The following is a 12,118-nucleotide window of genomic DNA, read 5'->3' on the forward strand; positions in this document are numbered from 1 at the left end:
ACCTTCAAATTTGCCCAGTAATATTGATAGTATTATTATATACTTCCAAGTTTAAATTTGGCCATTCAATGTATGTATGAGAATATAAAATTGAAGAAATTGGGGCCATGACGAATCAGTACGGTCGGACAATTATTCCTTATTCACTACAATTATTTCGACTCACCGTAGCTCTCCAAGAATACAGGCATTTGTTTATGCAATTGTTTGCTTGCATAATGAGATCTTGTGTTTCCTCAGGCGATACATGAGTGTTCTCTCGCTTAGTTTAAAATCGTCGACCTCAAGGCCATCTCCTCTGTACGTCGTGATTTAAATTTAGACCCATACTATGGGCCTATCAACCACTATTAAATTCATACCACGACAAACAGAGGATATGAACTTGAAGTCGATCTCATTATGCAAACAAACAGTTGCATAATCAAATACTTGTTTGTTGGAGAACTACGTTGCGTCGAAACAATTGGAGTGCATTATAAATGAATGTCCAACCGTATTTCTTCTACATGACTCCAATTTCTTCAATTATATATATTCATATATATATACTTGCATATATTACGAGGTGAAATAAACAAAGGGAATCATTAAATTTTATGTACACATTTGTAATCGGTGTACAATTGAAAAACGTATTCTTCATCGTGAGATGGCTCCGAGACGATAGGCGTGTGTGTATACATATATATATATATATATATATATATATATATATATAATATATATATATATATATATATTATATATATATAAATGTAAAACAGATTTCCCTTTATAAATAGCTAATGAATGTGAGTAAATACAAGTAAAGTTAAGTGTTTTGTGTGTATTAAAACGAAGTTAATATTTTTCATAATTTAGGCCCCAAAACAATATTTCGGATTTACAGATGAATTATTGATTATAAACTTCGAAATATGTAGAAAATTAAAATACTTACCGAAAAGGAAAAATACAAGCGCTGTTTCAAGAATGAACACCTGGGCAGAAATTAAAATTTTCTAAAGTTATATTTGCAATACTTCTAGATATCATATTTTAAAAGGTTTTTTCTTCTAATTGCAATGTAATTTATAGTGACAATACATGTTCTATTTATTAGCGTTTACGGAAAGAAAAAAGTAACATTTAAATTAATAATATTTCTAGTCGAAACATATTTTTATATCGTGATATTCAGTATCATGTAAGCCATGTGTATCAACATCGTATGAGCCATGTATATGACAATCTATTTTTTTAAATTTCCTTCATGCAACTAGGAATCATACTGCTAGGAGTCATATTGCTGTTTGATTCATACTGCCAGGTTTAAATATCATATCATTTATATTTTCATCTCTGAATAGACTAGTTTATGAAACCCCTCATTTAAATACCATGTTGGTTGTGAATCCGAAAAATCCGAAAAATCTAAATATTTGTTTGAATGTGAAGGTATTATATTTAGTTTTATTGGCTGCGAATTTCCTTCTGGTATAATTTCATTATCAAGTGTTATATTTATTTTTAATACGTATTACAATAAGGAATGATTTTTTCCCTACAAACAATCAATAATGTCATTTACTTATAACGATAATCTATAAACCTTGTAATACGCTGAAGCATTCATGTATGAACTTCAACAAAATTCAAATGTTTTAAGATAATTGTCATAACAATTAACACTTATTTGCTACACTACAGATAATGATAAAAATTAGAAAACATTACTGACAGAAAAAAGTATATCTTTAGGATAAGCTCTTTTGACTTAAATAATTTGTACTCCAACTATTTTAATACAGATCATAACATAGAGGATTTTACTTTTTCTTCAATTATAGTTCGATAAAAAAAGTGATGTCTATTCAATGTAATATACCGTTATCATATAATATAACATTTTGTCAACTGGAACGAGCAACATACAGTAATTTAATGCGAAGTCCCTCTATATAAAGAGCACCTGGATTAATACTCGCATTGAGGATAATCTGTTCATTTTTTTCTTATATCAGTCATACAGATAAACTTTGAAGGAATTTATGAAGGAATCTTAATAAGTTATTGTTTATTTAATTAATAGTAGTGCAATATTACTCAACGAAAAATGCTGTAGAACTTTTCGGCATCAATGAATGTTAGCAAATATTGTCATATTAGAAATAACGTATAATTCTTATTTAATGAGAAAAGTTCCAAATGCTTGCTTGATGAATGAAAAGGGAAGGCTGCTTGAATAACCAAGAAAATAATTATCCAAGATTATATATCTAATAAACAACAAAAAATCCGTCATATGAGATGATTTCTGTGCCTATGTTTAGGACAAAATTATATAATTATCGAACTGGCAAATGAATGAACAACATTTTCTTAATTAATTCTTTACTGGCAATGCAACTTTTATAAGGCTATTACTTACAACGTAGGTCGAACAGTCTTTTGCTATCATCTTTCCACACTAAGATCTCCTTCAGAAATGGAAATAATCGAAGAGATGATACTTTAAAAGACACACAGTTACGAAATCGATAGTTATTTCTATAGAATATATTAGCAATTATAGCAGTATCCTAAAGGCTTCCCATCAATTTTTCGCTCAGGCATTGTCATTTTTAGCTGTGTGCTCCGGTAGCCTAAAGCTCAATGCATTCTTCCCCAAAAGATGATGCATCGAATTATATATTTAATATACAAAAATCAAATGCGAATAAGATCCTCTAAGAATTATCAATAACATTCAATTCTCCTGAAATATATTTAACTCTGAAGAGTTCTTCCAATTCATTCTAGCAATATCCATTTTCTTTCTCTGTTAGAAGAATATGACTAAAATAATATAAAAAATGACATCACGTATGCCCGTAGGGGCGCTGCCCGAATATTAGTCAAGCTCACGTTTTGTTTTATTTTCAGAAACTTTATCCTTTCCTATACATTGATATTGCTTAACCGGTCACTGTCTGGTCATCTTATATCACTTGTTTAATCAATTCTTTGAAATTCATGTTCATAATTTTTTATTAGTCCCCAAGCCATTGAGTCTTCGATTATATTATCAATTTTCACAAGATTTTAAATTGTATTTCCTTAATATCTTTCAAACTTCATTTCTGGTCATAGTATATGTGGAACCTATTACAGGAATAGTCTTTAAGAGAAAGTCAGAGTCATGATAGGCTTGTTTCAGTCACTGCTGTATATAAACATATGTGCGCGCTTGCGTGTATGTTCATGTATGTATGTTAAACATATAATATATATATATATATATATATTATATATATATATATATATACATGCAAACATGTACGCACGCAAGTACCTATACTCTATATGCTGGAACGTAGTGGACACGCTTTATATATATAATATATATATATATATATATATACATACACATTTAATATATATATTTTTAACATATATATATGTATATATATATACATATATATGTATATATATGTATATATATATATATATATATATATAATATATATATATATATATTTGTATGTGTATATATATATATTTGTATGTGTGTATATATATCTGTATGTATGTATATATATATATATATATATATATATATATATATATAAACATGTTCGTACATATGACCAAAGTGATGTTCCGCCGTATCATCAATAACACAATTTATTTACCATTGTGCACTTTTGGAATTAGAACATTAAAATATCGAATTAGATAGCACAACGGATTTAAAATGCCGCAAAGCTTTTTATCGGATCTTCTTAGCAGTTTTTGAGAAGATGAAGAAATCGATTACATTGACTAGTACATGACTGGCACGACTTTATTCCACCCTCGGAACAATGAAAAGCAAAGTCGACGTCGTAACTCAGACGGTTGAAATTCCGCCAGGCATTTCGTCGGCATGCTAACGATACAGCCAGTTCGCTGCCTTAATAATAATGAGGGTTTCAAATTTCGACAAAAGAAAATCTACACATTTTCTTTGTCGGTGGGCAAGTTTGGCATCTGTTCATAAACTCATCTCTTTGGCGGAAACGCAGTCCTGAGTAAAAAAATACATAAATTGGGTGCAAGACTTACTGCTTTTTACAAGTAGGGAAATGCAGTTGCTGGAAAATTCACCTTAAAATATATATAGGGATCTGCCGGTGGGTAAGAGCAGTGATGTTCGCAGGGAAACTTTAGGGCGAACTAGTTGGCCTTTTCCGGGGAAATTTCGATCCGGTGACTACTATGGATAACTTCTAGAAATCCTTGGTCTGACACTAAGAGCAGTGCTTGTTCGAGATAAGGTCTACAGGCACCGAAGTGTTGCCAGGCAGGACTGCACAAGATGCGTGTAGACCAACGAAACCGTTGGTCTACATGCTTTTTAATTTCTCCTACTTAGGTTCGCTTTTCTGGTCTTACTATTAATGGTTACGTTAGCAGTTTGCCGTTCCTACTCTCACTCTATCTCATTCAAAATCTTTTCTTTTTACATGAAATAAAAACATGGTAACACAAAAATACTAAGAGACCAAAGCACACCAGTTCTGCTCAAGCGAAACACATCAAGCAAACTATATTAATATTAATAAAAACAATAATTACTAAATCATAACAAATACCTCAAGGTACCTCGACCATACAGTGTCAAAATCAATACTGACGTATGAATAGAGAAATCAGTAATGCAATGAGAAAATAATTACAACCAGCCATAAGAGAAATCTTTCCAAGGTTCACTGCTCCATGTACTCTTTTGCATAATTCTGACATCATTTATACAAACTGTTGAATTAAACCGGTATTAATTATGGATGACTCGGATAAACTTTAAAGAATCTCTTCTATATGATTGAATTAAACTGTGTCTAAGACGGAACTTTTTCAAATGCGTATATAAAATTAAATACGTCATAAAATAAATATAAGTTTCGACAAATGTACCAAAGCTACTACTTAAAAATGCAAAGTAACTAAAACGAAGAGCATTAAATGAGATGCAGTCATCGAAATTCGAGTATTACTAAAGACGCACAAGTACACATTTATACATATCACGGATATGATTTGATGCAGCACAGAAATGAAGGATGAAATTTGTGTAAAGAGCCTCTTCAACTTCTGAACAAAAGCTGGTGTTGACGAGGAGGGTTTTTTTGTTTGTTTCACTGATTTTGTTGTCGTTGTTGTGGCTGTTACTTTTGTTGAGCCTTTTGATGTTCGTTTGAAAGTTACTGCTTCTTTTTTTCCCCAAACTTGCTATGTTAGTTGTTGTGATTGCGGCTTTGGATATTGCTGTTTTGCCGCTGGTTCTAGTTATGCTAGTTTTGAAGGATTAGGTGGTTAGTTTTCTGAAACCCGTCGAGTTCCCTGGCTTTGGATACGGGTGGCCCTTTCAGTTTCTACGTTTTTCTTAGAGCGAAAAGCTACATTTATATGTTGTTGCCAACCTAATTTCCATCTATTAATATATTATTTATATAATCTCACTATCTCATTCGTTGGCATTTCATTACCTCTTTTTCTACAATTACCCTCATGTTATCAATTTCTCCCTCTTCCTAGTTTTCATTTTATATGAATATCCGAAACGATTTATGTATCGAAGTACCTGTTTTAAGTTAATTCTAAAATTCACTATCAGAAAACAGCAACAATTCCGTTACGTGTTTAAGTGAATATGGTACGTGATATCTCGATGCAACTGCGTATATTTATTTTTATGGAATCATTTCCTTTCACACACCATAAATCACATTAACAATGTTACTGCCAGAAGTTACTCAGAGAAAAACAACTTGTTAGGTAGTGTTGCTATATTTAATGCAAAAATCATCAAAATACCGTGATTCTCTTGTTAGTGTTTTGTCAAATACAGTGAAGTTTGTACTTTGCTAAGATGCTTTGATAAGATTGAAACAGGTTCGAGTAAAAATGATCAAAACTATATTAACTGTTGAAATAATATATTTTTCGTCGCATAAAGGAATACCTTTTCTCATGATTACTGCATTAAATACATTAACAAAAGTAACTTATGTACACTTATCCAATGTGCGTTCAGTTTTACTGATGTGGAAGGATATCATATGTGTGCCAGTAATATGATTATTTGTAAACTTTACAGAGATGTGCTTACGAATATATCTGCTAAAATAGTTGCGTTAAGTATAGAGACTATTTTTTTATGAATAAATCTATTACACGAGTTAAGGTGCAACAGTTCAATAACGCGTTATGTGCATGAGCTGTGTCATGTGACTTGATTATATTTCTCACAATGTATAACCGTGTGGTGTGTACACTATTTCCCATAGTATTATTTTGTAGGTGGCAGATTCTTTACATTCCTCATGGTGTAATTTGCACGTTATGTCTACCGTTTCTATCTTAATCATATTATATAATTTCCTGATTATGACGTGAAGATTTTGAGAAGTGACTGTCGTTCGTCAATGCTTTTAGTTTCCCGAACGAGTTTTTTTTACTAAACTGAAAGAAGTTAATATTTTATCATCTAATTTATTTCGTTTCACTGTTTCTCCTGCTGCTATTCATAATGTTGCATCTGCTGTCACAAGTATTAAAGTTCTAGCATTTTGTAGATCATTCTCATGTCCCTCACATACTCTGAGTTCGATCAAGGAGAAGTTATACGTTTGCTTATACATGGCTACATATACAGTGTTATGTACACATGGTTAGTTCTATGACATAATTTACTATAGACAGTAGACTTCACATTGCTCTTCTCTTAACTTCCATAAAAATATTTAATTAAATTTGTGATTTTATTCGAAAATGGTTGCCTGAAATATTAAAGTATGTAGTTATAAATATTTAAAGACGTATTTTTTGTGCAGGTGTAATTCTTATTAAGCGCTGTATTTTCTTCATATTTTCATTGTATGACGTTTGCATAACAAGACATCTACTTCCTATACCACTTGAATCACATTTGCAGGAATGACTAATGCACATTAGTTTCACTCAAGGATCGAATGACACACGCATCCATCTGATTGATCACTTGGCCACATTACCACATTCTAATCCATTCATTACTGCTTTATCGTATAGTGTATAGTAGTCTACTGAATTTGGATTAAAATATTTGCTATATTATGTTATTTTTGTCTCTGTATTTGCGAAGTCGTTAACTGAACTTTGTACACGACAAATGTCTATTCAGTTGTTTGTTGTTAATAGTTTAGATAAAAGTGTTTCTATAAAGAAAAGAAATCAAGTAAGATTCATAGCAAATAGAGAATGAAATAAACCTAGAGAAAAATAATAAATATACAATTGCAGCGTGGAAGGTGTTTGTAAGCCATTTAAAAAACACACAAAAGCCGTTCGATTCACTTCAACATTGTCAGTGAACAGGTCGCGGATTTTAGCGACGAAAATATTTTGACAAATAAAACTTAAATGTTGAAGTGAATCGAACGGCTTTTGTGTGTTTCTTAAATGGCTTACAAACACCTTCCACGCTGCAATTGTTCTCGTTCCAGCACACGATCTCAGATCAAATCACTTGCTATGCGAGTACATCTCCGTAATAATAAATATAAAATCCCAAAACAAAGCAAATTAATAAATATGATTATAAAGATAGAAATTACCAAACAAGAGAGCAAAGAATAAAGGCGTCGTTAAAGAAGTGCATATATGGTATTGCATGCAGAGGTTTAAGCGGATAAAGATGAACGTGGGGAATAGAGAAGCAGTTTCTTGCTATTAAGGATAATGATACGATACTGCCATTAAGGACATTGATATATATTTTCCTTAAATGAATTGCCGTTTGCAAGAATATATTATTAGTGCGGCATAAAGTTCAAACATATATCCTCACCTTCATCATTATATGTTGTACTAATTATTCTTCAACACACTCAGGTACGAAACAGCCGCCGACATGTCCATTTGTATCAGAGCCTTTGTGAAAAGAAACGAACTTTCAAAAACAATCTAAAGCAGCGAAGATCAGTTTAATTAATAACTTAGGAAAATAATTCGGTTGTAGTACCCATTGCTTTATTATTATTATTATTACTATTATTAGTGAAGGCGCATGACTCAGTGGTAAGATCGTTGAGCTTACGATCGCGAGATTGTGAGTTCGAATCCCGGACCGGGCTGCGTGTTGTGTTCTTGAGCAAGACACTTTATTTCACATTGCTCCAGTTTACTCAGCTGTAGAAATGAGTTGCGACGTCACAGGTGCCAAGCTGTATCGGCTTTTGACTTTCCCTTGGATAACATCAGTGGTGGCGAGAGAGGAGGCTGGTATGCATGGGCGACTGCTGGTCTTCCCTAAACAACCTTGTCCGGACTTGTACCTGGGAGGGTAACTTTCTAGGTGGTGCAATCCCATGGTCATTCATGACCGAAGGGTGTCTCAGCATTATTATTATTATTATTATTATTATTATTATTATTATTATTATTATTATTATTATTATTATTTATTATTATTATTATTTCACTAAGCAGTGTGTAATAAGTTTCTAATAATAGTATTGTATAAGGCTAAATATAGTAAAACATTTGGTTTTATAATTGACCTTTCAGTATTAAGATCTCCCTTGAACAATGAAATAGGAGTTAGATTTTAGAGTTCTTTCAGACATTTTGTCGTTTTTGTCTCAATGCATTATGGCTATTATCTATACAGAGAATGTACTGGCGTCATAGAAATAATAGACCACATACACTTTACGTTTTACAAAGTTTATAGTAATCATTTTACATTCTGATCGCAAAATCTACTTCGGCCGACCTTTATCATTTTAGCATCAGCTGAATTTGAAAAACGCATGAATCTGATCAATGAAATCGCCAACAATTTATCGCATTTTGCCAATTTAAGTAACTAATTTCATAGTTGTTCTAATAGTCCAACTAAGTAGTTTAGTTTTACTAATTATACTTGTAGTATTAGGCCTTCTATTATTCATTTATACTAATTTTACTTTTAAAATCATGGCTCAGGAAAATCCCTTTTTCCATCAAGTTCAACAAAACATAGGTGTAGTCATTTGAAAGAGTTTTAATTTATAATTTACCACTTGTATATAAGAGTGTATAGTTACCGATACTGATGCACTCATATTTTCACATTCCACTCATATGAAATAAATATTATATATCACCAGCACATTTCCCTGGAAACACTTATAAAATCTTGGACAAATTCAAATTAAATGTATATCCAAGAATTTTATATCTCTTCTTTCAGTCGTTTGAGATTTTTCTAAAACACTCTTTTTAAAGAAAGCTAATTGGAAACAATAACAGTTATTGATTAGCTCGTCCTATTAATTCCATTTATGAGAAATGTATATTATGTGTTTACCTTTCGGCTACCATATATTTACTTCTGATAATATGAAAATGTAGTCTAAAATTCCTACTTATGAAGGAAAATAGGATTTTCGAATTAGTTTTTTTAGAAACAATACATTTAAAATATGTCAAGAGTTGACTATTTTTGAAGCTGTTTTATGCTATGCTCTGTAACATATTTTATGTAATATAATTTTGTTTTAAGATATATTTGACAGCTCAAGTAAGATTCACGATTAAATATTGTTATTACTAATTCAAAACTAAAATTTAAACACTTTTTTCAAAATAATAAAAATAAGAGATGTGATTTTTCACAGTTGTAGTATCAATTTGCTGATTTTTTCAGTAATTACTAACACATAAATGCAATTTTCTTACACCGATAATATTTCAAATGTGATTTGACTGTGTGTGATATGAATAAACACTGTTAGTTTTAAATCGTACGTTTTATCCCTGCTATTCATTTACTAATCAGTTTCTGCTTCATTTATTTATTTTTTTTAATGTTTTACTCCATACCACCAAAACTAAAATATCTACAGGCGTTGGTAGCTGAGACTTTGATATTAGCGAAAACCCATGGCTACGCGGATAAGATTGAAAATGAGTTGGAAGAAGAATTGCGTCGTGACAGTAAGGGGCCCCCAAAAGAAATTTCGGCGAGGTAAGTGTTCGGTTTGGCATATTTAGAAATTTATGTGGTATTAATTTCAAATGAACATCGAATATAAAGGGACTCTTTGCAGGTAGCATGAATTTGCTAATGTGGAGAATATCTACCGTATCAGTGTAGAATAATTGTTAGCTTAAAAAATATTTTAATGCAAACTGGTATTTCAAACTCCAAGAGTAAATTGCGTTTATAAATCGGATGATTTCTGACACGAATAACTTCTTTGTTTTCGGGAAGGGAAACCGTTAATGGATTCTTCATTTCCCTTACACTTGCCTTTTTAATAATAGGAGAACCCTGTTTTTATTGATATATGATTTATATAAAACACACACACACACACACACACACACACATGCACACAAACACACATCAATATATTGAAATTTAAATGAAAAAAAGCTTCGATTATTATTTGAAATAACCCGAACGCTGAGAACATACATATCATTTAAATTAATGTTCTATCAAAAACGTTTCCTTTCATTTCTCAAAATAACGTTCCCACATGAACGCTGGCTGGTTAAAAGTAAAAATAATATAACTGTGTAATGCAGCAAAACGATTTTTTTCCATCTGCGACAACTAAAAAGTTGATACATTTATAAAAAATTATTTCTGGATTATAAAATATTTGAAGTTAACTGCAAGACCTCACAACTATTAAAAGATTTAGAATATGTATAATAATATTATACCTAAAGAATTATGAACAATATATTTTCATAAATAAATTTTCGTGTAAATTCTATGTGACAGTCATACAGTAATTTATATTAATTATATATTGCTAGACAACCTAATAAAACTTCAAGCTATGCTTCGATAACCCTATTGAAGAGTTGTAGTCAATTATATAGCTTCGGGAAAGTTTATATGTAGCACAATTTTAACGATTTGTTTCATAACACCGCTAAGAAATACATAGGCCATTCATTTGTCAAACGCTGTGATCATAAAGTCAAACATAGAGACAAGTATATGCAGAAAATGATGCAAAGAGACACAAATGTAGTTACACTCACAAACATGCATACAAAGACACACATAAATGTATTCATGCTTGTGTCTATACATGCATATACATGTATACATAGGCACATGCAAACACAGTTGTAGAGAGAATCTTTCTACGACGCTCAATATTTTCCTTGTCACTAAATCTCAACGTTTTCATGTCTGAAAGAGTAACCAATATATCTCGCTCAACTGTTCCCATTTCATTTCGCTCACTTTTCTTTCAGCTTACTAATTACATAAATTGTTAGAAAGATAGAAAGACAGAAAGATAGATGATAAGTATAGAAGAAATCGATTTATATATCGTTGCAGGAAAGGGATTCTCGATGTAGGACATACAGTGAGAACTTTTATGTAATGATTTAAAAGTACTAAAAGCATTCAGGTCGACATAATTTTCGTTGCGATTTTACTTTCCTGTACATACATACTTACAAAAGTGCATACATACAAAAATACTTAAGTGACCATACATATATATATATATATATATATGTGTGTGTGTGTGTATGTGTGTGTGTGTGTGTGTGTGTATGTTTCCTCTGTCTCTCTCTGTCTCTCTCTCTATATATATATGTATGTATATATATATATATGCATGTATATATGTATATATATATTTGTATGTATGCATGTATGTATGTATGTATTTATGCATGTATGAATGTATGTGTGTATGTATGCATGTATGCCCGTGTGTGTCTTTGTATTTGCGTTTGCCCACACCAGCGCTTGACAACCGGTAGAATACATACCAGGTTTTAAAATAAAATTAATGGAATCGATGCGTTCAATTAAAACTCTTACAGACGGTACCCCAGCATTTCCGCAGTATTAACAAGTAAGAGATAAAGCAGTACATATATACGTATAATATATACATATATAATACATGTATGCAGGTATATATAGATGTTTGTATGTGTGCGTGTATAATAATAATAATAATAAAAAACTTTTTTTTAATAATAACAAACTTTTTAAAAAAAATTTATGTATTAGACATTCACTAGTACAACACCCAAAAAACCCAAATATATGGCACACTAGGCATAACAACAACGTGAACTTCCAACCTGTTGTCTCTTGAGG

The 12,118-nt window shown here is 31.3% G+C and overlaps 1 protein-coding gene across 18 annotated transcripts in view; it reads left to right on the top strand.

The window, feature by feature from the left end:
* Nucleotides 1-12,118, top strand: part of LOC115214246 — a 397,241-nt gene that overhangs the window by 238,781 nt on the left and 146,342 nt on the right. For all 18 annotated transcript variants that reach the window (XM_036504497.1, XM_036504498.1, XM_036504495.1 and 15 more), the window contains exon 4: nucleotides 9,876-9,997. In XM_036504497.1, the coding sequence (XP_036360390.1) occupies nucleotides 9,876-9,997 (122 nt within the window). The remainder of the gene's footprint in view (nucleotides 1-9,875; nucleotides 9,998-12,118) is intronic.

This window comes from Octopus sinensis, linkage group LG7, assembly GCF_006345805.1.
Source record: "Octopus sinensis linkage group LG7, ASM634580v1, whole genome shotgun sequence".
Lineage (NCBI taxonomy): Eukaryota > Metazoa > Mollusca > Cephalopoda > Octopoda > Octopodidae > Octopus > Octopus sinensis.